We start from the raw sequence: 27663 nt of genomic DNA on the forward strand, positions 1-27663 counted from the left end.
CCATGTCCAGTGTTCCTCAGCTCCTGGAGGTGGCTCATCCATGTCCACATGTTCCTCAGCTCCTGGAAATGCCGTGTCCATGTCCATGTGTTCCTCAGCTCCTGGAGATGCCGTGTCCATGTCCACGTGTTCCTCAGCTCCTGGACGTGCCATGTCCATGTGTTCCTCAGCTCCTGGAGGTGGTTTGTCCATGTCCACGTGTTCCTCAGCTCCTGGAGGTGGTTTGTTCATGTCCATGTGTTCCTCAGCTCCTGGACATGCCGTGTCCATGTCCATGTGTTCCTCAGCTCCTGGAGGTGCCTTGTCCATGTCCAGTGTTTCTCAGCTCCTGGAGGTGGCTCATCCATGTCCAGTGTTCCTCAGCTCCTGGACGTGCCGTGTCCATGTCCACGTGTTCCTCAGCTCCTGGAGGTGCCTTGTCCATGTCCAGTGTTCCTCAGCTCCTGGAGGTGCTGTGTCCATGTGTTCCTCAGCTCCTGGAGGTGCCCTGTCCCTGCTGGCACACACTCCTCAGCTCCTGCCCCACAAGAGCCGGGTAAGCCTGGCCATCCAAGCCAGCCTCATCTTTCTTTTTCTGTCCTTCAAAGCTGCAGACTCATGAGGAAAGCTCTAAAAATAGTTTAGGGGTCTCGTCACAGTGACAAATGTGCTCCTGCCAGAGCTGGAGCTATATCTGTCCCTGACGTGAGCCGTGCAGGATACAGCCTGTTCTCCTCTGTCCCCTGCGTGTCTGGGGCTCTGCTGTGACCTGCTCCAGCTGAACAGCCTGGCCTGCCCTTCCCTGCTCCCTCCTGCTCTGCCCCCGCTCAGTGGGGACAGGCCTGGGACAGCCACAGCTGCACACAAGGACACCGGAGGGGATGGATCCCAAGGACTCGTTCCCTGCTCAGGCCTTTCCCCCTCAGGAGGATGCAGTGCAAGAGCCCCTCGCTGGAGCACAGTGGGTTTGGGAACCTGGGCCGTGCTCAGCACCGTCTCTCCCAGGTGCTGTTTCCCACTTTTGTTACCCCAGCAGACCCACAGCATTCCACAGGGCCGGATGGGATTTCGAGTGACGCACTGGTGGGGATGTCACCCAGGCTGGCTGTGCGTTTCTCCCGTTCCCTGCTGGCCACTTTGGGAATGGTCCTGGGCTGTAATTGTCACAGCCCAGGACTGTTCCCAAAGGTGGCCAGCAGGGTTTGAGGGTTCGTCACAGCCCAGCACTGTTCCCAAAGTGGCCAGCAGGGTTTGAGGGTCTGTCCCAGCCCAGCACCGTTCCCAAAGTGGCCAGCAGGAATTGTCACAGCCCAGCACCGTTCCCAAAGGTGGCCAGCAGGGATTGTCACAGCTCCGGACCGTTCCCAAAGGTGGCCAGCAGGGATTGTCACAACCCAGCACCATTCCCAAAGGTGGCCAGCAGGGTCTGTCACAGCCCAGGACCGTTCCCAAAGGTGGCCAGCAGGGTTTGAGGGTTTGTCACAGCCCAGCACCGTTCCCAAAGTGGCCAGCAGGGTCTGTCACAGCCCAGGACCATTCCCAAAGGTGGCCAGCAGGGTCTGTCACAGCCCAGGACCGTTCCCAAAGTGGCCAGCAGGGTTTGTCACAGCCCAGGAGCGTTCCCAAAGTGGCCAGCAGGGTTTGAGGGTCTGTCACAGCCCAGGACTGTTCCCAAAGGTGGCCAGCAGGGATTGTCACAGCCCAGCACCGTTCCCAAAGGTGGCCAGCAGGGTTTGAGGGTTTGTCACAGCTCCGGACCGTTCCCAAAGTGGCCAGCAGGGTTTGAGGGTCTGTCACAGCCCAGGAGCGTTCCCAAAGTGGCCAGCAGGGTTTGAGGGTTTGTCACAGCCCAGCACCGTTCCCAAAGTGGCCAGCAGGGTTTGTCCCAGCCCAGGACCGTTCCCAAAGGTGGCCAGCAGGGTTTGTCCCAGCCCAGGACCGTTCCCAAAGGGGCCAGCAGGGTTTGAGGGTTTGTCCCAGCCCAGCACCATTCCCAAAGTGGCCAGCAGGGTTTGAGGGTTTGTCACAGCCCAGCACCATTCCCAAAGTGGCCAGCAGGGTTTGAGGGTTTGTCACAGCCCAGGACCGTTCCCAAAGGTGGCCAGCAGGGTTTGTCCCAGCCCAGCACCGTTCCCAAAGTGGTCAGCAGGGTTTGTCCCAGCCCAGGACTGTTCCCAAAGGTGGCCAGCAGGGTTTGTCCCAGCCCAGGACCGTTCCCAAAGGGGCCAGCAGGGTTTGTCCCAGCGCAGGAGCAGCCGTGCCAGTGGGACACGAGGCAGCCTGTTTGTTCCTGTCACACGGTCACGGTTTCGGGTGTCACGGGCAGTGCTGAGTCACAGCCGGGCACAGCAGCACCCGCCTGCCCTGGGAGGCACAGGGAGGCAGCAGAGATGTCACCGTGTCGCTGTCACGCTGTGGGGCAATCACCCGCTGCAGTGCAGAGCTCCCCTTCCACCCCAGCGCTGCCCACGCACAATTGCAGCCGCTCGTGGCCAGGCCATGCACGGACACGCCCCGTGGAAGGGCTCAGGCTGCCCACACCCAGCCTCTGCACGGAGAGGAGCGCAAGGATCCAGCCTTAACGTCCTTATTGCTGCTGATCCACGCCCCAGCGGGACGCGATAAGATCCAATAAATCAAATTCCACGTGTGGAAAAGCACTGGGATACCAGTGTCTGAGTGTGCTGGAAAATAGGTTTGAACTTCAGTGACTTCAAGGCTGATGTTCAATTTGTAAATGCACCAAACTGCAATATTTGTATATTTGTTTCTATTAATGCTCCTGTTGCAGATAAATGAGCTGGTGAACATCAGTCTGTAGGAAAAAGTAATTTTAATACATGGTGAGTATTCCTTACTTCCTTGTTTTCCCAATACCTTTGGTGTTCAAGCAATTTGTGTGTGTTGTGATGGGAAACCTGAGTCCATAAACTCATGAACTGAAAGAAATGGGCTTCATTTAGGCACTAAATCTTCTGGAGAATCTGTATAACACTCACAAAAATGCAGATTTACTGAGAAATCAAAAGGTAACAAATGTCATGCCTTGAGCATGAGGTTTTAAGAGCAGAAATTTTCCAGTCCTACAGTGAATTTTACGTTCTAGATGACAGAATAATTGGAACAAACCTGCTTTCATACGTGAGCAATGTTTAAATCGTTTCCTGATACTCTAAGCCAGTCGGCAGCTGTGCCCCCGCTGCAGTAAATGAGAAATGAGCGAGAGGAATTCCGCGGAAAGCAGGGCAGGGAGGGACTGGGGGGATGGAGGGTGAAGGCTCAGTTAAACAGAAACAGAGAAACATTCAGAGCCAAGCGTATCCCGAGCGCCCCGGTTTCACAGCCGGTTATTCACCGTGCAAACTGCAGGGTGTGACTGCACCGCTCAGTTCCCCTTTTCTCTTTCAAAACCGGTGAGTAAGAGCTTAAAGAGCTCACCCTCTGGGAACGATTTCAAATAATCCTCCTTGTTCCTCTGAGCTGTTCATTCAGAGCCCCAAACTGGAGTCTCTATAAATCTTTCATAAAGGTATCTAACGAATTTCTCTTCAAGTTATAATCTGGCAGAGCAAAACACTGTTTATCCAGCTGGAATAAATCCCATTGCCAAGTTTTTTTTGGCACCAAACTTTTCTATCAATGCAAACCCAGCACTTGACACATGCGGGGGCTGTACTTGCCATCAGAAGTCCTGATCCAGCTGATAATGCAGATTTTTATGACTGAGATGGAAGGGAATTCCAGATTCTCAGTTAATTTATCATATTCAGCATGAAGAATTAAAGTCAATCTCCTAAATTACTCAATAGAGGAAAAAAAGAAACGAACACCTTTCAACTGATATTTTACTTTGGAGAATTTAGAATTTAATGAATAAATTTATTAATAAGTTGATCTAAGCATATTCTGCATTGCCTTAGTCTTGTCTATTTGATATGACAGCAGAAACTTTTAGATATCAGCTCATGTCAAAATATTTTGCTGCCTAAATTCCTGTCACGTTGTTTTCTTACAGCCATCATTCTTCAAGGAAATCAGATTTTCTGTCATCACAAATTCTTATTTTCCCAAAATAATCCTTTCTTTTCTGTTAAGGTAATTGCACACTGTAATTTGTGTGTAATTTCCTCAGTAATTTTCTAAGAAACGTTTTGTATTTTGTTCTGGGAAACACTAGCTGCCAAGTGTGTAAATCCTGAGGGGATTTAGGCGCTGCCCACCAGAAGAGAGAGTTTGAGATATCCAAAACTCGCTTTCCATGAGGTGTTTCCTTTTGTCCCTTTTTCTGTCGCTCAGCTTTGGTGTGTCTCACTGCAACCAGGCACCTGGAAGAGCAAAATCAGTTTACATTTGCGTACAACTTGTGATTTGAAGAGGCCGGCAGAGCTCCAGGCCAAAGGGCTCCAGGAGAAGCAGGCTCGTTAATGTCTCATCATGACTCAAGCAGCAATTATTGATTGATGCTATTTTCCAGCAGTGTCCTGGCAACCAAGCACTGCTCCTGCTGCCGAGGGGACAAGGCACTGCTCGTCCTTATCGAGTTCAAAACTGCATAAAAACATCAAGGGTTGGTAGGAACGGCCAGGCTGCGTAAGGAGAGCAAGTGCAAATCTCTCCAGCTTTTTGAAATATCAAAGGGTAACCTGGAAAACTGGAGTGCGTTAAAAGCAATAAATGATGGGTGTGTGCATGGAAAAAAAAAAAAGGGCAAATTCCACTGTGCTGACACCTGCTGCCTCCATGACTCGTTTTTGCTCCTTTCCAGCCCCTCTGGCACCTGGCAGGGAATGGAAAGTGCAGTTTGCCTTCTGCAAATACCACCTAACCCAGGATTTCACTCCAGGGCAACTCAAGGGTCACACTCAATGTTTCCAGCTCTCCTTTTATTACTGTTTCTTTAACCTCCAGTGCATTCTGTGGGCTGAAAATTGCTTTTGCCATTGCAGAGGTGTTTAGCACCAGCATTTGGGTTCATGGGACTTTTTTTGGCTCTGTTATCACAGCTCCAAAGTCTGTTCCAGGTGGGTGGTGAGATTTTTTTTATTCCGTGTAAAATTGTTTTTAAAATCGCAGGGATTTTACAGCACATGGCTATAAGAGGGGAGGTTGTCAAAGGGCCAGGAAAATAGGGCGAACTATTCCAAATAAGTGAATAATAAATAATGTCCTTTCCAAATAGCTAGGATCCCGGCTGAGCCATGAACCTGCACATAAAACAGCTCCCAATTAAATGCTTTATTTCCATTAAAAATCGACTATTTTGGTGATAGTTACAGACTCTGAAGCCTCAAAATATAACAACAGGAAAAGAAGCATGAAAACCAAATGCACTGTGGAGACCTTCCAAAAAGACGTGTTTGTAGAACTGGGGAGGTTTATTAATGACTACAACCATGGTGCAAAACAAGGCGCTGCTCCACATCCTGTGAGGAGGATGAGCAGACCACGAGCACCTTGGCCTCCCCGTCACGGCTGATCCTGGATCCTGGGGGAGATGTGGAAGGGTTTGGAGCCCCAGGAGGGGCTGAGGGAGCTGGGGAAGGGAATCAGCCTGGAGAAAAGGGGGATCAGGGGGCCCTTGTGGCTCTGCACAGCTCCTGACAGGAGGGGACAGCCGGGGGGGTCGGGCTCTGCTCCAGGGAACAGGGACAGGAGGAAATGGAACGGCCATCTCCTGGCTGGGCCAGGGCAGGCTCAGGGTGGATATCAGGAAGAATTTATTTATGGAAAGGGTTAAACTTTGGCAGGGGCTGCCCAGGGAGGTTTGGAGGGCCCATCCCTGGAGGTGTCCCATAAAGGGCTGGACGTGGCACTCGGTGCTCTGGGCTGTTGCCAGCGTTGGGATCCGTCACAGCTTGGACTCGATGCTGGAGGATTCTTCCAACCTCTGGGCCTCTGACTGCTCCCGAGGGACCTTGGCGGACACGGGCAAGGCGGGGCTGCCGCCTGCCCCCCCCCCAACATGGCGGGCACGGCCCCTTAGGCGCAGCTGCCACTCAAACCCAGCGAGCCAATCAGAGGCGGCGGCTGCCGCGAGGGGGCGGATTTTCCTGGTTGGCGCGCGCGTGCGGTCAGGGCCGCGGAGGGATCTGGGGCGCGTGGCTGTGCTGGGGTTGTTCCCAGAAGTGACGCAAACGCCGGGGCTGGCCCGGTGACCGCGTCCCGCGTGGTCGCGACAGCTGGGGGGTATGTCGCGACATGCGGGCCCTGCCGGGAGCGCTGAGATACTGCTGGCGCCGCCAGGGCGGCGTTCGGGAGCGCAGTGTCCGGGGGCAGCGGCAGGGGCAGCGTGCGCGGACGCTGTGCTCTTCCGCGCGTCTCGCCATGTGGGAATGTTTCCTCGTTTATTGTGAATTTATTACCTACAACGGCTAAAACTGCTGGAGCTGGTTCATTTTTATTTTGTTTTTCCTAAATAAATGAAGTTGGAGGTAACTTTCCTCTGGACGTTTCCAGTCTGGCAAGGCGCAGCCCACTGTTTGCCAATACTAACCCACAACCACCTTATTTATATTGAAATTTACGGATCTTTTTCCCTATGTGACATATTCTGAGCGCCAAAACCTCTAAGGCAGAGCTTGGATCCAGATCCCGAGCCCTGCTTAACCCTGCTTAAATGGGCTATTTCTATACTTTATGTGTATTCTATACCACGTCTCCGCCCATGGCAGGGGTTGGACTGGATTGACCCTGGGAGAGCTTTTCCAGCCGCAACTCCTGCGGTGATTCTGTGGTTATCCAGCACCATAGCCGCTCCTCCGTTATTCTGCACGGCTTTCACTAGCTGCCGTTCCTGTCCCGGTCCCCTGTTTGCAGTGCCTGTCCCGGTCCCGTTCCCGGTCCCGGGGCGTGTCCCACGGACTCTTTTTTCCCGCCGCCCCCCGCGCGCGCGGCGCTGGCGCGTGCGTCACGCGCGGGGCCGCGCAGTCGGCGCGCGGCCGCTGCCGGGAGCGGACCCGGACCCAGCGCCCGCTCCGCCGCCATGGCCGCCGCGCATCCAGGCCCCGCCGCGCCCGCCGCCCCCGCCCCGCCGCCTCCTCCCGCCGCTCCGGGCATCCTCATCGGTGACCGGCTCTACTCCGAGGTGTCGCTGACCATCGACCACTCGCTGATCCCCGAGGAGCGCCTCTCGCCTACCCCTTCCATGCAGGACGGGCTGGACCTGCAGTGCGAGACCGACCTGCGCATCCTGGGATGCGAGCTCATCCAGGCGGCCGGCATCCTGCTGCGGCTGCCGCAGGTGAGCCCTGCCGGGGCTTCCAGGGGGGCCGGGAGGGAAGGAAAGGAAGGGAAGGGCGGGCGCCGCCATTGTGGCGGCGGGAAGGGCGTGAGGCGGCGCGGGGGGGCGGCGGCGCCTCACACAAAATGGCGGCGGCTGGGCCCGGGCACTGACTCGGCTCCTTCTCCCTCCTCCTGCTCTGCCCTCACAGGTGGCCATGGCGACGGGGCAGGTGCTGTTCCATCGGTTCTTCTACTCCAAGTCCTTCGTCAAGCACAGCTTCGAGGTGAGCGCGGCCCGGGGGCACCGGGAGAGGGCGGCTGGGGCGGCCACGCGCTACGCAGGCCGCTCGCTTCGAGCCTGGCGCATTTGCTTCTAAGTTACGTAATTCTCACTTTATCTGGGTTGGAAATTGTTTGCTTAACGGAAACGGGGCTTCTTTTCAGATTGTTGCTATGGCCTGCATCAATCTCGCGTCCAAAATCGAAGAAGCGCCTCGTCGGATAAGGGACGTGATCAACGTGTTCCATCACTTGCGGCAGTTAAGAGCAAAAAGGTAAGATCAGCTTCGTTATGAGCATAAGCACCTGTTACCACTAATGTTCGCTGCAGTTCTCAATTCACAGTATTTTTCCAGGCTAAGTTCAACGACCTAAAATTGAGAAGGGAGTGCCCGTTGGCTGCTGTGTAGGCAGTACAGTGCAATCTCGGCTGCTTCTGCTTTTGTTCACTTGGTAGACCCGTTTGTCGTTGTTGGTGTAGCTACGAGTTACAATTGGCAAGTATTGGTTCTAGTTTTAGGACCATGGTTGTGGTTCCAGGTCTGTTTGTTGCTTCTTTTGGCGTCTCATAGTTACTGTAAGATAGTCTCAGGTGCATGTAGCCAGTTAGTGAGTTGCTGTGTATTCTCCAGTTTTTTAGCCATACTTAGCAGTCATGATGGCATTTTTTCTAGTTAATCTGTTGCTGTCCAAGCGTGGTTGTGTAGTTAAGAAAGTCCCTCTTAAGAAAGAGCTGAACTTTCAGTGGTGCCAATGCCTTTTAAAAAAAGCTGTTTTAGAAAGTACCTGAGAAGAGGCCTGGTTTGGCCTGCAGTGTTTGCAGCTGTATTGATGGGGAGCCTGTAATTGAGTCTGGGAGGCTGAAGGCATTTTTAAGTGCAGAAGGTGAGAGCGGCGTTGTTCTGGTGTGCTTGTGCAGATGGAGTGGGGCTCACCTGGCCGTGTGCAGGTAGGGTAGAGCCGTCCCATTTCGGAGTTTTAGTGCTGCTGTTTGTGTTTAAAGCAGCGGTTTTTATGTGTAAAGCACGTAACCGATGCGTTGAAGGGAAAGAGTTCTCTAGATTGCTGTTAAACACGAAGTGTCCTTAATTCTGTCGGGCAGCAGTGTCACAGTCTGGGACTGGAGACTTCGGCTTGGTTTCTGGTGCCTGATTGCTTAAAGTTTCAGGTACTCTGCAGTTACAAAAGGATTTTGCTTTCAGCTACAGTGTTAAATTCACACTTCATTTCCCTGCCCTGTGTCAGCAGGTGATGGCAGGAATTTAAACTCGTGTTGTGCAAGCTTTTCTGAGAAGCAGAGTAGAAATCCCTTAGGGAAGCCAGCTGTTTGTTGGTGTCTTTATCCTGGTTATGCTGCTGTTGAAGCCGGAGCTTTGGCTTTTGCTGCCTCCTGATGGTGTTGTCCTAGTTAGTTCCAGATCCAAGAAGGAAGAGTTGGTGTTACACTTTGGAGTTTGGCTTTGTTCTGGCTGGCCTTTAAGGCTGTTCTCCCCCATGGCCCTGAGAGAGCTGTGTGAAGTTATGCCAGGTGTGGATTCAGTGGGATTGTGTTCCACAGCTATTAAGGGAGTCTGGTTATTGGAATTGCTGGAGCAGGCTCAGTGATTAGTAACGTTCTGGCCTCCGTCCAGGCAGTGAAGGTTAATTAATCATATGCCTTGCTTTTCTTTGCAACGAGAATACAAATTAGTTGTTTCTTTATGCTGTGTGAAGGATCAGAGACACTGAACTTAACCTGTGAATTTAAATCTTTCCAGCTAGCCTGTTGCAAATCCCAACTTGTGCATGTTACGTGGTGCCTAAAGTGCATCATGTCCAGAGAAAGCGTGCACTGCTACCCATTATTTTCGGGAGAAATGGGTATTGTTGCTCTGCGATTCTGAGTGAATCTGCATGAAATTAACCTTAAAAATGCTGCAGTCTGACATTCAGACTTGCACAACCCCCTCCCCCTTTTTTTTTTGTAGCAAGCAGGATGTAAACGTTTTTCTGTACTTTTTACAAGCTGACAGTTCCATCACCTGTACACGTTATTAACTTCAACTCTTTTTTCCCTTGCAACCGACTATACAGCGACCAGCTACATTTACCAAAGCCTGGGTGATGTGGAGTGGTACATAAAGATGAAGCTGTCGTCATGGCAACAGTGAGTGAAGTATCGAAAATCCCCAAGGAGAAGCCAGTGCTCTGAGCATAGGTCACTGGAATCGGGGGACTAACAGGTTGGCCGCTGGTGAACCATTTGGAAGAACTCCTGTATCTTGTTATAAGCTTTTTTCTTTGCTGTCCAGGTTTTTAGAATACTAGCTTGACCTTTTTTTTTTTTATTATTTTTTACTGAAGCTAACACTTAGGCTGTAGTTAGTCTCTCACACACAACCCAGAACTGAAACAGGCTGCTGTACTTTCTTTTTTAGTCTAGCATTTCTGTTAACTGAAGCTCTTAACCTGCACACGAATTTGGGGTAGTTTGGGTAGGCTTTGCTTTCTTTCTTAACCAGTTTTGGGTTCTTAGTTCCACTTTCTGGCTCTGTATAATTGCAGCTTGAATTCACAGTAAAACAAGGGTATGTAAGTCTTGAATTTGTATATTTTTATCAATTTTGATGTAAGCAGTCCCTTCTGTGTACCTGTTTGCAGAACTGGGAATTGCATTGGAATTTTCTTTTTATGAGACGTAGTCAACCGAGGTGGTATTTCTAATGCTGAGAAGTAAGAAAAAGCTAAATAAGTGTTTTGGACAAGCGTATTTTCTTTGGGATCTTTACGAGCATATGTGATGTAGAACTGCATGTAAAAATGTTTGTGTGCATGGAGAAAAGCTCGTACTGTGGAAAAACTGCTTTTTAAATAACTGTGTGCCAAAACATCTCTGTTCTGAGCAAAGTGCAACTGTTGTTTAATGTAGAATGTAGTTTGAAGTTGATTTTTTTTCTTTGAACTGTGCCTGAAAGCTGCAGAAGGTCCTGAGACTGGAAATGTGACTGGTGTGGTGCTGTAATCTCTGGTGGTGCTTTGAGGTGCTCAGTCAGCTGTTCCTCACTCAGGGGCCCTGCACGGGGGCTGCAGTATGACACACATCCCTAGTGCCTTCAGACTGCTGCAAACCTGGGCTGCTTGTGCTTGTGACCCTGGAGACAAACAGAGAACTGGTGTTCTTGTACTGCCCAGCATAACAGATCTCTGCTCTGAAGGGAGGTGCTGGTGCCCTGCTGCTCTTGTCACCAGTGCTGTGCTCATTAGGAACAGAACTCCACGCAGGGCCCTGCTCCTCCCTGTACTAGTCATGCCAAAGACATCAAAGTTCAATATTGCACCAAATGAAGCTGCTGCTCTGTGGAGAACATAGGTCTCATTTGTCAGAGTGATTTTTATAAAAGGTATTTGTAATTTATTTATTGTTACAAACACATTACAGTGTGTGTTAATCTTCATGGTTGTTGCACAATCTAAATCCCAGTCAAGTTTTTATCTAAGTGTTGGATTGATTTCCCAGAGGGACCACTGTGTGCTCTGTTCTTAAAGATGAAGTCTTGCCTGGAGCTCTAGTGCTGGTCTGTAGGAACAGATTCCCAGTAGGAACTTGCAACACTCCTTGGCTATACAGAGTTTGAAGCTTATATTTCATATATAAGCTTATAAATTCCTTTTCTCTGGTTTGGTACTTGGTCCAAAGATGGACTGGGAATTAAGTGCAGCAAATGCACTGGCAAAGTTCCCCTTTTTTTGTAGTAGAAAACAAAGAAGTTTCTCAGAGGGGAATTTCTGAAGTTTCTCACTTGTAAATAATTGTTTACCAACATTGCAGAGTTTATGGCAAAAGTATTAAATTGGCAAATCAATGCAGTGGAGAACCTTACCTGTACCAGTTATAAGGTGCAGCAAAACACTTCAATCTCCTGTAGATTTTTCTTTTTCCATGAGTGGATAAAAGGCTGCATTTGTCTGGAAGTCCTGTGTGGGTAAATGATAGTTTTCATGGCTTCCTTAGGGCTGCAGGACTGGTGACCAAAGGAGTGTGGGACAGCAGAGTAGAGCAAAGCACACTGGGCATGTTGGGTTTCCTGTCCCTGTGGAACCTGGGCCAGGTGTGACCTCTTGGTGTGATGCCATGGCCCTGTGCAAGGACAGTGGAAACTTTCAATGCAGCACAGGCTCCCATCTGTCCTGCTGCACTTGGAGCCACCTTAACTTCCTGCCAGAGCTCCCAGGGAGTGCAGGGGCCTGTGCAAGGTGGGCTGGATGATCTGAGCAGTCCCACTGGACACTGTGTTAACAGACTGCGAGTCATGGCTGTCCTAAGTGTGTAACCCAAGATCTCCCACCTGTGATGGAGCTTTCTGCTGACAAACAGCCTGAGCTCCTGTGGGTGCTGCTCTGCAGATCCTGTTAATGCCAATGATCTGGAGATGAAATTGTGGAGAGCAGTACTGAAGGAAAGGTTGTCAACACCAGTAAAATTGATGGGAATGAGCTGGAAGTGAATCAGCTTCACTGATGGGAAGAGCTCAGCTTGGTTATTCCACTGTCCCACTCCAGAGCACTGCTCAGCCTGGCTCTGTAGTGCTGAAGTGTTGGACAAAAGCAGCTCCTCACTGAAGTATAACTACTTCCTAAAGAGCTTGAAAAACTTTTCATTTTCAGTTAATTTATGGGGAGAAAAGGACAACCATAAACAAAAGAAAACATCTCCCGATTTTGGGTTTATTTAGAGGAGCTGAAATGAAAAACTTTGTAAACTTGCCCTGGTGAGTGAGAGTAACACTTAACTAGAGAAGTTACTCTGCTGTAACATGGCAAACCTGGAAAACCTTAAATAATGAGAGTATTTGACTTGCAGGTGCAGCCTGGCACCAGGAAGGGCAGTTGCTCATTGCAGAGCTGGCATCTCAGCCCCTTGGGAAGAGCAGGGACAGCTCATGCTTCAGGTGCATGGTGGTACAAGATGCTTTCATTAGAGAAGGTTGTGGTGCCTGTCCAGGTGACTGCAGAGGTCATGGCATAAACTGGGTTATTGCAGCCTTGTCATTAATTAACCCTTCCTGGGGTGGGAACCTTGGTTTTTTGAGTATTTTTTTTCTGTGACCTGTCAGGAAAGAGAAGTGAGGTCCAAGATCCACTCATGTAATTTGCAAGTTGGCAGTGAAATATTTTGTCTAATACAACAAAAGCTGTGTTTTGAATCCACTTTGCATTACTTTTTTTTCTTTTGAAGGTAATGTAAAATAAATTTGTGACCACTGCTTGGGGTGTATCGTGTACACAGACCGTGGTTTATTAGAGCATAACGAGCTGCAAAAACATTATTCTGCTTTGGAAAGCGCATGGAATGTGTGAGGCATATTACAGGGAAAAGCTGGTCTGTCTTCAGGAGGAAGTGGATTAAAATATCCCCTGTGGAATGTTGAAAGGTCAAGTCTAAGCACGGACAAAGCAAATACGCAATGGAGTGTGACACTTGTGCATCAAGTACAGAAGGTTTTTGTGATTAAACATGCTCTGGACAGTTGAGGGTTTGGACTTGGGAGGAATTAGGATTGACAGTGCTGGAGTTTGAGATGTCTCTCTGAAGTGAGCTGTTGTTTTGCACATGCAGACGGGAGCAGGATCATCCCTGGTACCCAGAGTCCCAGGCAGATCCATGTCCCAGGTTAATCCTGTGCTTCCCTCAGCTTTTCACACATCACAGCGCTGGGCAGGGCTGGCTTCTCTGAAGGGTCAGTCAGCTGCTCTTCAGTGCATAGGAAACTGCAGTTTCTAGAGCACGAGTTGCTACTTTAGTGCCAGTGAGAGCCCTGGTGTGGCTTATTCTGCTTTGAAACCCTGCCTGGCACAGGACTCCTTCTGCCACCTCTGGCACGGAGAGGAGAAGTTCTTGGGAGTGCCCCCATCAAGCCAACTCCTTCAGCAGCTGGAGCAGTGCAGTTTGCATACACAGGAGCAGAAGGTTATTTTTTTTATCTCAGCCATCTAATCTGTAGCTAGCCGAAAGCAGCAACTAAACTAGTTTATCTAAACTTGGACAGCACAAGATTAATGCTTAAACTTGCTTGCAGGAGTTGAAAACCGGTTTCTGTTGCCATTAGTTGGTTGGAAGGGAAAACAGAGTTGCCGTTATTTTTGGATATGCAAAACAGTTTTGATTTTATTTCTTGCAAACTATAGGACTCCAAGCCCACTGATACTTGATCAGAACTACATAAACACCAAAAATCAAGTAATCAAAGCAGAAAGGAGGGTACTGAAGGAGTTGGGATTTTGTGTTCATGTCAAGCATCCTCATAAGGTGAGTTCTCAATAATAATGTAATTGTAATTCTTACTCTACCTTGGTGGCATCACTGGGAGCTGTGGAACAAGAAACACAGGTGTCAGAATGACCTGAATTCTTTTCTTTATTCCCTTATAGCTATTAAAGCTTTTGCCAGGGTGCTTGGGCAAACAGCCATATTGACTGTGAAAAAAGTCACTTCCCTGGGAAAGGGTAAAGGTGGCTGGTTTGAAAATAGCAGAAAAGTAGTGAGATAAAGAATTGTGTGAATGTGATGGGCTGACATGAGAGCTTAGAGTGTGTGCTTGGAGAGAAGGAGCCCCCACTGTTTGGGCATACTGTTTGATTTCATTTTGACATAGGTATATATGTACTCCTGCTTTATGTGTTGAAACTGAGTCTCTTTTTTCTTTCTCCCCCTCCTTATTCCTCAGATCATTGTTATGTATTTACAAGTCCTAGAATGTGAACGTAATCAAACCCTGGTACAGACAGCCTGGTAAGTTGCTATTTTCCATTCTTTTCCTAGCCAGGAAAATAGTAGCAGAAATAACAAGCCTGCTGATCCCTATGCAAAGCAATGAGATGTAAGTCACCACCCAAACACATTTGGACAATCTCGTGGTGCTTGTTTCTGCTTACTATTTTCATGGCCTTATTCCAGCGTAACGATGGAGAACTCAATTTAACTTTGTTCTTTTTTCTACTCTTTGATTGAAGGGTAGTCCCTGCTGGTAAGTCATAGAGCTCTGCCCTCTGCACCTCAGCCCATGACCTGGGGATGGCTGCTTTGGCTGCCCTTCTCTCCAGCCAAGCCAGTGCAAGCCTCAGCGAGTTCACTGCCGTCACCCAAAGCCATCGGGCAGCACCTCCTAGTTCTGTCCTGGCGCCAGGATTTGTATATTTGGTTCTAGAAGTAACTCTTACAACTGTTTCTCAATGTCTTTGTTGCCTACCTGCTGTATGTTAAAGGACACGTGGGGGACAATTCTACCAGCGTTTCTTTCATTGATTTAACATTTCAACTTGAGTTAAGCAGAGGGTGACAGTGCATGCAGCATGTTCACTTAGCAGCCTGGCTGGGCGTGGGGGTGTAGAGTCCTCACTGACTGGCTGCTGTTCTCTCTCCCATGTTGGGAATTGAGAAATCCGTGGAGCTCTGCTGCTCACCCCATCTCTGGGTGGGTGTTACTGGCTGTGCCAGCCCTGTGCAGCAGCAGCAGCTCCGGAGGTCGGGGCCCAGTTCTAACTCACACCTTTTCCAACACTCTGAGAGCAAACAGGGTGCATCTCCCTGGATGAAGTTAAAGTGGCTCAAAGCACCCAAAATTTAAATGTACTCAGTGTTTTATGAGCTCTGCAGGTTGCACATAGCCTCTGGATAATGGTAGGTTGAAAATGCACCTTGCTCTCCTGATGGCTCTTGAGTTCTACATTGATGTTTAAATACAAACCCATTGGTGTTTAAGACAATCAGCTGGAGAGATGCAAAGTGCTTGTTAAATTGTAACTCAGTGGACACTTCCAGGGTAACTTCAGCTAGGAAGTGGCCATTCCAAACTGCTTGGATTTCCTGCTACACATTACTGTAAAACAGTGGCAGTGCTGCAAACTGTCACAGTGACACATGTAAACATCCAGCACAACCTGAAGGAAATCACATGTTCAATGTAACAACAGAAAAAATAATAAAGTCAATTGAGTCTCCAGTATTGTTATCCTCTGAAAGAAAAGCACATGGAGTCCCAACCTGTGCTGCTTTGTTTTTTCAGGAATTACATGAACGACAGCCTCCGGACAAACGTGTTTGTTCGCTTCCAGCCGGAGACCATCGCGTGTGCGTGCATTTACCTCGCTGCTAGAGCCCTGCAGGTGAGCCCTGCCTTCCCCTGCTGCTGCTCAGCTTACAAGGAAATTCATGGAAATATTCCAGCAAAACCCCACCTGAAATCTCCACTAAGCTTCTCCTTGTTTGATTTTCAGATCCCGCTGCCTACCCGTCCCCACTGGTTCCTGCTCTTTGGCACCACGGAAGAGGAGATTCAGGAGATCTGCTTAACAACTCTGAAGCTTTATACCAGAAAGAAGGTGAGTTTGACATGTTGGGGTTTGCTGCTTGATGCTCAGTGCAGCTGGAGCTTGAGTTGTGGTTGTCCAGAAAAGTTTGGGAATGCCTAACACGGATGTGCCAATGGGAAGGGCTCCAGTAAGGAGAGAACAAATTCTGGATGTTACATTACTGGACAGATCATTAAAAGCCAACTCAGTATTTTTCAGAAATGAGATGAAGTAGGAATTACATTAGTTCAGCTTCTTATTTGCTTGTTAACTCCACAGCCTAATTATGAATTTCTGGATAAAGAAGTAGAAAAGAGGAAAATGGCACTACAGGAAGCAAAACTGAAAGCAAAAGGTTTAAATCCAGATGGAACTCCAGCACTCTCAACACTGGGTGGCTTTTCTCCTGCATCCAAACCATGTAAGTCTGTTTTCTGAACAGAAAACCTTTTTTTGTTTGTTTTTTGTAACATAGATTTTAAAACCAGTCTCAAAACCGTGAAACCACATAGAAAGGAGCTGCTTTATTCCACATTTCCTCAGATGTGAGAGTGATACATGAATAATGTGCACCCTTAAGAGAATAATGAAGCAGGAGTTGCTGTGTGTTCTGTGATGTGAAGAGAGGCTTTTTGGATTTAATCTGGGGATGCTGCAGTAGCCTTCATGGCCCCTTTTGCAGCAGGTATCTGTGGAAATTCCTTCCCCTGATTGTTTTTAATGTGCTTGGCAGCTGTTTGGGGCAGGAAGTGGAGGAGGGAGAGGCCCAGCACTGCCTTGGCATCAGAGGGAGTTGAATGGAACATGTGTGCTGAACTGGCCGGTCTGTCTGAGCTCTCAGGGTTTCTCCTGAAGAGTCCTGAGTTTTCAGAGGTCTCTGGGCTGGGCAGTGTGAATTTCTGACAGAACAAGAGAGGTGTTTTCTGCAAGGAGGGAGCTGAGGGTGGAACAGTTTAAAAGCAGGAGCTCTGGTGGGCTTAACAGCCTTTCCATGAAGGGTGAATCCATCTCTGGTCTGTACCAACTGTCTGTAGAGACAGACTGACATATTAACTGGATAATTTTATTTGTTACTCATTTATATTTGTGCCATTATTGTAAAGATGAAATCTAATTTTGCTGGGTAGGCTTAATCCCTTCTATAGCATTGGAAATAAACGCCAACGTAAGAAGTTCTGTATTGTACGGCACAAAGGCAGCTTCTGTTTTGTACCTTTTGGCCCCAGGTGAGCATGGCTGTGTGCCCTGAAGGTGCCAGTGCTGTTCCTCCTTCATAGGGTTTCCTCACAAATATCCCATTCCAGGAGTGAATGCAAGTGGAGAGATGGGATGAAATAATAGATGTAGAGTTGGTATCTACACTTAGTCCTGGTGAAGGTGCCTGAGCAATGTATAGTGTGTTTATGACAAAGGATGAATAAAGAACTGATTCTGAATTGAAATTTAATTCCTAGCTTCCCCAAGAGAAGTAAAAGCTGAGGAGAAATCTCCAGTGTCTGTGAATACCAAAACCATTAAGAAAGAGCCAGAAGAGAGGCAGCAAACCTCCAAGAGCCCTTACAACGGGTAGGTAAAACTCTGCTGCTAAGAGAAGGCTTGAGTAGAAACGCAGTGCAGGGAGCTGCTCCCGAGCCCCTGTGGCGTGTGAGTGCTGAGCAGTTTGGTTTGTGCCCTGCAGGCTGAGGAAGGAGAGCAAGAGGAGCCGCAGCAGCCGCAGCGCCAGCCGCTCCCGCTCCCGGACCAAGTCCCGCTCGCGCTCCCACAGCCCCCGCCGGCAGTGAGTGGGGCTGGGCTGGGCTGGGCTGGGCTGGGATGGGGGGCTGCTGCCTTCAGGGGCACTCCTGAGTGCCAGCCAGCAAAAGGGAGGGGAGGCTGTGGGGCTGCGCTTGAGAGTTCAGGCTGTAAAATCAGCCTGTCCTAACTGTCCCTGGGGAGTCGGTGCTGGGCTGGTGCTAGTCTTCCCTTGTTCGTCTTCACAAGGATCCCATTACAAGTGAGGGCAGTCTCTGGAACACAGTGCCCTTGGAAGGGGACAGAGGTGTCCCAGGTGTGCAGCCTCCTTGTGTCAGTGCTCCCTGGTGCAGTGCCTGGCTGTTCAGGGCTCTGCCCCTGTCGTGGTACAGGAGGAGAGGGATGCAGTGAGAGCTGCTGCTTTAAATAGGGGTTTCCTAAGAGTCTTCAGGCTCGCATTGGAGGCTGCCAACTTAGATCTCAGTGTAGTCACTGAAGGAAAAAAGCAACACCCAGTCAGTGATCTGGTGTTGACAGAAGACCCTTGAGACAAGGTGGACAAAAGATGCTGCGCTCTGGTTTTAGTGTGAGCTGTTTATTTTCAAATGAGCTCAAGTAAAAGGCTCACAAGAGTGGTTGGGGTTGGAAGGACCTTAAATCCCACATCACTGACCCCAGCCTTCCATGGGGCAGGTTCTGAGACGTTCCCTGTCCTTCCTCACTTACCCTGAGGGACAAAGGCTGATTCCTTGCAGTACCTTGGGAGCTGTAAGGGCTGATGTCTGTGTGCTTTTCCCACTGTAAGCTGTAACTGTTGCCTCTCGTGCAGCTACAACAACCGGCGGAGCCTGTCGGGCACCTACAGCTCCCGCTCGCGCAGCCGCTCGCGCAGCCACAGCGGGAGCCCCCGGCGGCACCACAACCACGGCTCGCCCCACGCCAAGGCCAAGCACGGCCGCGAGGAGCTCAAGGGCAGCAGCAGGCACGGCCACAAGCGGAAAAAGTCCCGCTCCCGCTCGCAGAGCAAGTCCCGGGAGCACTCGGAGGCGGCCAAGAAGCACCGGCACGAGCGCAGCCACCACCGGGAGCGGCGCGAGCGCTCGCGCTCCTTCGAGCGCTCCCACAAGGGCGGCAAACACCACGGCAGCGGCCGCTCGGGCCACGGCCGGCACCGCCGCTGAGCCTGGCACCGCGGGGCTGGGCCAGCACCGGGCCACCGAGTCCTGGCACTGCGGGGCTGGGCCAGCACCGGGCCACCAAGTCCTGGGACTGCGGGGCTGGGCCAGCACCGGGCCACCATGTCCTGGGACTGCGGGGCTGGGCCAGCACCGGGCCACCAAGTCCTGGGACTGCGGGGCTGGGCCAGCACCGGGCCACCAAGTCCTGGGACTGCAGGGCTGGGCCAGCTCCGGCGCCAAGCCCACGGACTGCAGGGCACAGCCAGGGCTGCAGCAGCTTCAACCCCATCTGGTTTCCTAAAAGGTGTAGAAGAATTTTTTTTCTCGTGGGAAAGAAACTGTTACCAACTTTTGCACATAATACCTTAGCAGTATCCCAGAGGTGGCAAACGATCAGGTTCACTGTATGTATTAGAGTTGTGTATTGTTTATTGAGCTGAGAACTGGAGAAAGGATTTCTGTAAAAAAGCAAGACGTACATTATTTTTATACCAGTCAATTGCAGACGCTTATATTTAAGTATAGTTATTTGTTTAAACATGGTGGAGACTTTCTTACACTGGTTTTAGTCTGCATGTGTTCAAAGATTTTTACAAAAAATAAAATATAAAGCTTTTTTTTTTTTTACTGTCTGTTGGATGCTAAATGTGTGGAAACTAAACTTGGTTTTCTTACACACTTCCGCTGTGACCCCTGTGCCTGAGTAGGACTCGGGCGTGTGGGAGGAGAAAACTGGGAGAGCTTCGGATGTTTGTGTCCTCCTGAGGGTGCAGCTGGACTACCAGGCAGCAGTTGGAATAAATGGTCGTGGACTTGTCTGCAGTTCAGAGGGGTGAGGCAGGGCTGGGCTGCTGCTGTCCCCTGTCTGAGAGCAGGAGCTGCTGGGACCTGCCTGGAGCTGTGCCTGCTGTGGGACAGGAGAGCTGCAAGGGGAGAGGAGTCAGATCTGATTCTTCAGCTGGCGCTCAGGTAGTACCAAACCTGGAGCCTGCGGTGAGAGGTGTTTGCTGTCCTCTGCTGGGCTCTCCCCTAATGCCTCTCCCATTCCTGCATGGCTGAGGCTGCAGTGCTCTCCTGCAGAGCCCAGGTGCTGCTGCTGGTCCCTGTCACAGGGGCACTGCCAGGCTCTGCTGGGCCGGTGTTCCACAGCCCTCAGAAAGGAGAGGACACCTGAGCAGGAGCTCCGTGCTTGGTTTGTCCCTGCCCTGTCCTGCTGGGCTCCCTCTGCAGCTGCTCTGGAAAGGCAGAAAGTGAGTGAGTATTTTCGAGGAGGAAAAGAAAATGTCTGTTTCTTGGTTACCACTGTTTTGCAGTCTGAAACAACTGTGTTTGTGTGTGTGGTGTTCAGGAAAATGTAGTGGTTGCTATGGGAATTGAAGGAGCTTTTTTCCCCTGAAAAAAGAGCTGCTCAGATAGCTGGAGCAAAGAGAAACCCTTGGTTTGGAGGAGCAGCACCTCTGCCTGCCTGGGGTTTGGGGTTTGTGCAGGGCTCGGCCCTGGTTTGTGTGAGCGCTGAGCACCCTCTGTGCTTCAGAGCTTCCCTTCCCTGAGCCCAGGAGCTGTGGGACCTGAGGGACCCCTGAATGCCCACAGCAGCTGAAATGTCCCTGCACCACAGCTCCTGTCTCTCCTAAGACTTGGAAGTGAAGTATCCCTGAATTTTGAAGTTTTCATGGAGCTGAGTCACAGAAATGAATCATTTGGCAGGGCTGATGGACTTCAAGGACCTGTGCTGATCTCCAGAGTCACCTGAGGTTACACTGTGCACTTACCTCAGTAGCTACGACAAGCTTTTTGACCCCCCTCACTCCTTGGGTTCCTCCCTCACTCCTGTTATCCCTCTCACTCCCGTTATCCCCCTCACTCCCGTTATCCCACTCACTCGCGGGTGCCGTTCTGGGATCCCTCTGTAGGTGGAAGTGTTGCCGAGCCCAGCGGAGCCTCCCGGCTCTGCCGGGGCTGCGCACACCGAGGGCCACCGAGGTGATCAGGGGACAAATGTCCTGCCCTGGGCCATGGGGACAGAGCAGCCCCGTCCCCGGGGCACGGCCTCGGCCGGACACCCCAATGCCAGCTGCTGGGAGCCGGGGATGGATCAAGGCCTCCCGGGGTGGCACCGGGCACCAGCTGTGGGAGATCCCCGGGAGTGAGCAGGGACAGGGACAGCTCCGGGGACAGCCCCGAGTGACCCCAAAGGGGAGGGAATGGGGGTCCCTCACCATGCCTGGGCTCCTCCAGGGGTCCCAGAGGAGCCGGGGCTGCCCCATCCCTGGAATGTTCCAGGCCAGGGTGATCCCTGTGAGGCCCGGCAGGGGCGGGACAGGCCCAGGGCCTGTGCTCAGGGGCCAAGGGGGGAAATACACAGCAAAATTGCCTTAAACCATGTGAATGTCCTGAAAGGCTCTCACAGATTTAATTACCCCTGTGCAGGGATTGCTGTATCTCCCCAAAATTCCCTGTGACTTGGGAGCCCAGGTTTGTATGGAGCAATCAGGAGCTGAGACTCAAATGCCTGAGGTCTCCTTTTAAAGTGATTTAGAGGGTAAGAAGCTGAGGTTTTATTCAGAGCCTGAATGCTTTTCTATGCCTCAATACCTGTTTCAGGGGTGAGAAGCTGAGTTTTTATTCAAAGCCTGAAGGCTTTTCTATGCCTCAATACCTCTAAAAAAGGAAACACTTTCAGCATCTTTCTGCCAGGTGGAGATGGTTCAAAGTTTGCCCCCCATGCTGAGGAGAGGCCTGGTCTGAGGACACAGCGGGGTGACAGTGACTGAAACGGGACAGAGTGGTGGGGAGAGGCTGGAGCTGTCACCCTGTCCCTTCCAAGGGAATAGAACACCTCCTCCAAGGGCACAGAGCACCCTCCTTCCTCCCCCCCAGCATCCCCCGGGAGCTTCTCTGGGCTGGGAGCCCTGGGCCAGCCCAGCCCCAAACCAGCCCTGCAGGATTCGGTAGTTTTCTGAATTTTTAATTTGTATTTTCTGTATTTTTCTCCACCAGGACGCTCAGATGCCGTGGCCAAGCAGGGTGAGAGCACAGTAGTTCTTTGCCATCCAGGAAACCACAAGAACGAGCGGAGATGTTATCTCTGACATCTGGCTGCGATCAGGGAGCTCTGGCTGCCGTCCCTAATGGACGGGATGGCCCCGGGGCTGCTTTTTGTTTCAGGGCTCCTCGTGGCTTCCAGCGGAGCCGACACTGGGATGCCAGAGCTGGGGACACAAGGGCAGCACCGCCACCCTTCCCTGCCCTCTGCAGAGCCAGCGGTGACCTCGGCGTGGCCGGCGAGCAGCGCCGTGTCCTCAGCCACCTTTAACCCCAGGTGAGACTGGCTCATCCAGCCCCACCCTGCACGGCAGGGACACCTCACACAGTCCCAGGTGCTCCCAGCCCTGTCCAACCCGGCCTTGGGCACTGCCAGGGACCCAGGGGCAGCCCCAGCTCTGTGGACACCCAAGCACCGAGTGTCCTGCTCTCAGGGTTGTGGTGATCATGAGCTTTAAGGTCCCAGAATAATTTTCCTTGGGTCAGGCTAAGAGGGATCCCTGGAGACTTTTGCCTTCTGGGATTTGTGCATCTCCTGCACACATCCTGCTCTGTGCCAGGAGCCTGCCCAGGTGTTTTGCTCTCCTCTTATTTCAGGCACTGGCTTTGGATTAATTGCTCATCATATGAACCCTGAGTTGTGCTGTAATCCTGGGGAAGGGATGTCCCACAGATGCAGGGGAGGGGATCTGAGCTCTGTTTCCAGAGCCTTCCTGCATGGCCCTGCCCAGCAGGTCTCTGTTGCTCCAGGGTCAGGTGCACACACAGATCCTCTCCCAATGGAAGTCCTGTGGACAAGGGGCTGTTTCCCTGTCAGATGGATCTTCAGCAGGTTTGGAACATCCTTACCCAGATCCAGCCAGAGGAAAGGATTTCTGTGGATTTCTGTGAGCACAGAAAATCCTGAAAAAATCCAGAAATCCTGGTCTCCAGAACCAGCCTTTCATCCAGAGATCAGAAATCCAAGTTCTCCCTGTGTCCAGCTTGAGCAGGTGAATTTGTGCCTCATCCAGCTCCAGCTACTGCTTCCTTCCACCACCCTCCCAGGAGGTGCTGGGGTTATTTTTAGAAGGAACCCACAAAAACACCCCCTCAACCCAGACACCAGCAAACAGGATGGGGTTGGCAGCCAGACTGAGGCCGTGCTGCCCCTGGGTTACACCCCGGAGCCTGCCCTGCCCGGGCGCCTCCCAGCTCTTCCCAGGAGCCTTTTTTGGTTGCTTTCCCCCAAAGGCACACGTGGCTCTTTGTTCAGAGCTTGGTGGTGATTAAAATGACCGCTCAGTCCCGGAAAGTTAAAACAAGCCCTGCAGCCAGCACAGTGCACAGGAAACAGCTGGGGAGAGGATGCTGGATTTCCATAAAAGCCAATGATTCACGGAAATGTTCAGCGAGCGGGGCCAGCCTCGGGCTCCTGAGGAGCTTCTCCAAACGGACAGGATTCCCGAGCCAGCCCCACCCCGGCATCATTCCCGAATTCCCAGTGCCCGCCCCCGGCCCCGGCCGTGGAGCAGGGCAGAGGGAACTGCCAGCATTCAGCCTGGGGATGCTGCATTCCCGATTTCTGCTGCCAGAGAAATGCTGCTCTGGACTGGGGAAAGGGATGTCAGGAGAGGGCAGTGCCTGTGTCACAGGGGCTGGAGGGACAGCACACAGGGAATGGCATCCCATCCCAGAAGGCAGGGCTGGATGGGAGATTGGGAATTGTTCCCTGGCAGGGTGGGCAGCCCTGGCACAGCTGGGGTTGCCCCTGGATCCCTGGCAGTGCCCAAGGCCAGGCTGGACCCTGGGGCTGGGAGCACCTGGGACAGTGGGAGGTGTCCCTGCCATGGCTGGGGTGGGGCTGGATGGGATTTAAGGTCCTTCCAACTCAACACAGTCTGTGGTGATGATGATGGTGATGGTGAAGGACATCTAGAGAGCAGAGTGTGACCCTCCAGCAGGAAGAAGAACCTGCTGCAGTCCGTGGCTCTCCAGGCTCCTTCCCCCTGTGCCTGCAGATTTCTTCCAGGACTCTTTCCCCGGAGCTCCAAGCAGGTACTGCCAGCTGGGCATTGCTCCCTGGAGTGGTGCCAGGCCAAAGCAAACCACTTTCCACATCTCATAAATCAGGAGATGGAAAATCCCCTTTGGGGCACTGGGTTCAGCTGCTCCTGCAGCACAGGGCTGCTCCTGCCAGGACATTTTCCATGGATTTTTCCCACCCACTTGGAATGAGTCAAGCACAGGGGCTCCAGCCCTGCAGGGATCCTCCCTGGCTGCACAGCTCCAGGGGAGGGCATTTTCCTCTCTCTCACTCTGAGACTTTCCTTTCCAGATGTCAGCTCTTTCCCCCCATCTGGACCCCCTGGGTTATTCCCCCTTTCCCTGACGTTTCCCACCCTGAGTTAATTCCGTGCCTGGCACCAGTGCCTGAGCCCTGCAGCCTCATCCCCCTGCAGGGAGCAGAGGGGAGGGTGGGCCTGGAAAAGTGGCCTCAGGGACACCCTGGGCCAACCCCCTCTTGGAAGGGTCTCCATCCCCTGAGAGCTCTGGTGGCACTGTGCCCCTGCCTTGGCTCCCTGGGCAGGAGCAGAGTCCCCTGGCACTGAGCCCTGTCCCCACTCCAGAGCCCGGAGGGCCAAGGAGAGCAATCCATGGGAGCTGGCCATGACCTGGGAGCAGCTCCCAGGGCAATGCCAGATGCTGCACACAAAGGACATTCCTGGTGTGAAAATCCCCCAGCATTAATCCCAGACAGTGCCCTTTTTATTATCCCAGCCCAGTGAATTCTGTGTGTGCTGTGAGGATGAAACCCCTGGATTAGTGTTTCACACCATCACAGCTGTTTGGGGTTTGTTCTTCCTTCAGCAGGGCTCTCTCAGCCACCTGTAACCACCAACATCAAATTTTCATGATGGAAATAAGGGCCTGCTTTAAATAACTAAAAATGCAGCTCTGGGGGGTTGTCTGCGAAAGGAACTTTCCCCAGTTTCATTATCCTACTCTTGTTTTGGTATTGAAAATGCACAGTACAAAGAAAGACAGTCATGCTTTTATTCTGATTAATACATTTTAATGATCTGTGGCATCAGTTTCTATTTCCATGCACTTTTAACACTGCTTAGGAACTAAGATGCTTTTTCCTGCAGTCCAATTTCTTCTTTTGTAGAAAAACTCCATCTGCAAGGCACAGTCGGGATCCCAGATCCTACACACACCTCAGAGCAAGGTCTAGTGATCTTCCCAGCTTTGGTTTGTGATATCCCAGTGGGAATGAAGTGATATCCATGGCAAGCTGTGCGTGGCCACTGCTGATCCCAATTTCTGCTGGAGGAGCAGCAGGACCAGACAGGGGCTGGACTCTCCATCAAATCATCTGTGGAGAACATTACACTTTGGGCAACTTCAGGTGGGAAAAGGATGAGCCACGCTGAGGCACTGACTGAGATTCCAGGGCTCCTCTTGTGCTGTCCCTTTGTCCCCTGGGAGCAGGGATGGATCCCCTGCCCACCCTCCTGGCAGGGTCACTCAGGTGGGGTTTGGTGACACCAGGGATGTGCCTGGGGCTCACACAGAGCACCAGCCCAGCCCACCGAGCCCCATTCCCCGGCACAGGGGTTTGATCCTTTCTGGAAAGGGTCAGGGCTGAGTGGTTTGGTGACACCAGGGATGTGCCTGGGGCTCACACAGAGCACCAGCCCAGCCCACCGAGCCCCATTCCCCGGCACAGGGGTTTGATCCTTTCTGGAAAGGGTCAGGGCTGCAGGAGCTCTCTCCAGAGCAGGCACCTCCCCAGCTCTGCCAGGGCAGTGTGAGCCTTTCCAGCAGGGAAGGACAGGACAGCCCCGTGCCATGGGGTGTTTGCTCCAAGGGAAGGGCTGGAACGCTGCCCACAGGGACAGGTTTGTTCCTGGAGCTTTGTTTGGCTTTGCCTCGTGCCACAAGTCCTGCAGGGCAAGGTCCCTGACACCACCCCTACAAGAACTTCCTGCAGCAAGTTTGATTTCCTAAAATTTCAGGGCTGTAATGAGGTGTCCGCGTCCTCCGTGGCACTTTGTGCTCTGCCTGTCGTCCCACCATGGAAAACACTTGGTAAACTTTCCTTGACATGGTGAGATTCATTAAATTGTTTGCAAAGCCGGCAAAATAGGGTCCCTGACATTTCCATATTTTGTTTATTGCTTAGCAGCAGGAGCTCTGGGTTCTGGGAGGAAGGGAGAGAAGGGAAATATTTGCTCTGGACTTGGTTTGGCTCCAGGACCTGGCCAGTCCCTTGTGCCAGAGCCGTGATCCTGTTCCTGCTCCCATTATTTTATTTTATCTGTTTTTATTTTACGTGCTGTTCCTCCCTGGCCACGCTCCCCCTTTGCTGCAGCTGCTGCCCCAGGACACAAACAGGAGATAAGAGCCCAGGTGTGAGATGATGGAATCATGGAATCACAGACTGGTTTGGGTTGGAAGGGACCTCAAAGCTCCTCCAGTTCCTGTCCCAGGCTGCTCCCAGCCCCATCCCTCCTGGATCCTGTGATGCTGGGCCACTATTCCCTGCCCAGGGCCAGGACATTGGAATGGGATGAACTTTAAGGTCCTTTCCAGCCCAAACCTTCTGGGATCCAGGGATTTTCTGATTTCAATCCCACTCATTGAAGATGTGCTGCTCTTTGTGCTCCTCTTGGAGAGACTCTTTTCACTTTTCCCATCTTGAAATGCGCCCAGCACTTAATTACACCATGAATAAATTATCGGACGGATAAAAGTTACTGCACCAAAAATAAACAAATATTTAACTGGATTTTAAATTGTAGGATGAGTTCGGGAGCGTTCCTTTGGATGCTGGAATGGTTTCCGGGCGGAGCTGTCAGAGCTGGCTCGGCCGGTGCCTCATCCCGGCGGGGCCGCGGCCCCGGGGCTCGCTCGGCGGGGCCGCCCTTGCCTTGGGAGGCTCCAGGGAGGCGGCGCTGCCGCCGCCGTGCCGGCCGGAGCCGGGGCCGCGGGCAGCCCGGGCCGTGCCCAGGCTCCCCGAGAGGCGCAGGTCGCCGGCGGGCAGCGAGCGCGGCGAGCCCGGCAGGGCCCCGCTGAGCCGCCGTAGCTCCAGCACCTGCTCCCGGGCCCGGCCCAGCGCCGCCGTCAGCTCGAAGCGCTCCTCGCACTCCCGGCGCACCGTGTCCTGCAGCACCGAGTTCTGCAACGAGAAACACGGCAATGGGCCAGACAGCACACTGAACTGTGCCGGGACACTGTTCCTGGAGCACCGAGTTCTGCAACGAGAAACACGGCAATGGGCCACACAGCACACTGAACTGTGCCGGGACACTGTTCCTGGAGCACCGAGTTCTGCAACGAGAAACACGGCAATGGGCCACACAGCACACTGAACTGTGCCGGGACACTGTTCCTGCAGCACCGAGTTCTGCAACGAGAAATATCGGGAATGGGCCACACAGCACACTGAACTGTGCCGGGACACTGTTCCTGCAGCACCGAGTTCTGCAACGAGAAATATCGGGAATGGGCCACACAGCACACTGAACTGTGCCGGGACACTGTTCCTGCAGCACCGAGTTCTGCAACGAGAAATATCGGGAATGGGCCAGACAGCACACCCGGGGCTCTGTTCCTGCAGCAGGGAATTCTGCACAGAAACACCGGGAATGTGCCACCCATCGCACCCAGTCACTCCTGAGACAGGGACCTGCCCTGCACTGTCCTGCTGTTCCCAGGGAAGTGCTCAGATGGCGTTCCTGCTCTCCTGCCCAGCTGGGAGAACTGGGAATGCTGCTCTGGGGAAGGGAGGGCAGTAATGGACAGAGGTTAATGCTGCTTTTCCCTGTAACCCTCTGCAGTGGGAGAGCACAGCCTGCATGGAAGCATGGAGCCAGATGTGGAACCAGATGTAGAATCAGATACGGAACTAGGAATG

The 27663-nt window shown here is 52.0% G+C and overlaps 2 protein-coding genes across 2 annotated transcripts in view; one reads left to right on the plus strand and one right to left on the minus strand.

Moving 5' to 3' along the window:
• The first annotated feature begins 6921 nt into the window (after nt 1–6921).
• Nucleotides 6922–19344, plus strand: CCNL1 (cyclin L1). The gene is made up of 11 exons (XM_064720935.1): nt 6922–7219; nt 7410–7484; nt 7645–7754; nt 13645–13765; nt 14184–14248; nt 15522–15621; nt 15733–15837; nt 16087–16228; nt 17262–17373; nt 17486–17584; nt 18368–19344. Exons 1-11 carry the CDS (start codon nt 6962–6964, stop codon nt 18717–18719), a joined length of 1539 nt encoding a protein of 512 aa, XP_064577005.1. The 5' UTR covers nt 6922–6961; the 3' UTR covers nt 18720–19344.
• Nucleotides 19345–24793: 5449 nt separating this feature from the next.
• Nucleotides 24794–27663, minus strand: part of LEKR1 (leucine, glutamate and lysine rich 1) — a 32694-nt gene continuing 29824 nt past the window's right edge. Inside the window, exon 12 of the mRNA XM_064721389.1 lies at nt 24794–26925. Coding sequence (XP_064577459.1) covers nt 26602–26925 — 324 coding nt within the window. The 3' untranslated portion in view covers nt 24794–26601. The remainder of the gene's footprint in view (nt 26926–27663) is intronic.

The sequence above is a fragment of the Zonotrichia leucophrys genome, chromosome 9, assembly GCF_028769735.1.
Source record: "Zonotrichia leucophrys gambelii isolate GWCS_2022_RI chromosome 9, RI_Zleu_2.0, whole genome shotgun sequence".
NCBI lineage: Eukaryota > Metazoa > Chordata > Aves > Passeriformes > Passerellidae > Zonotrichia > Zonotrichia leucophrys.

What these genes read in the sequence shown, in the direction of transcription:
- CCNL1 (XM_064720935.1), top strand. Translation starts at nt 6,962, where the DNA reads ATGGCCGCCGCGCATCCAGGCCCCGCCGCGCCCGCCGCCCCCGCCCCG. An exon ending in TCCTGCTGCGGCTGCCGCAG is followed by an intron (nt 7,220 to 7,409) that starts GTGAGCCCTGCC and finishes CTGCCCTCACAG; the next exon opens with GTGGCCATGGCGACGGGGCA. An exon ending in ACCCTGGTACAGACAGCCTG is followed by an intron (nt 14,249 to 15,521) that starts GTAAGTTGCTAT and finishes TTGTTTTTTCAG; the next exon opens with GAATTACATGAACGACAGCC.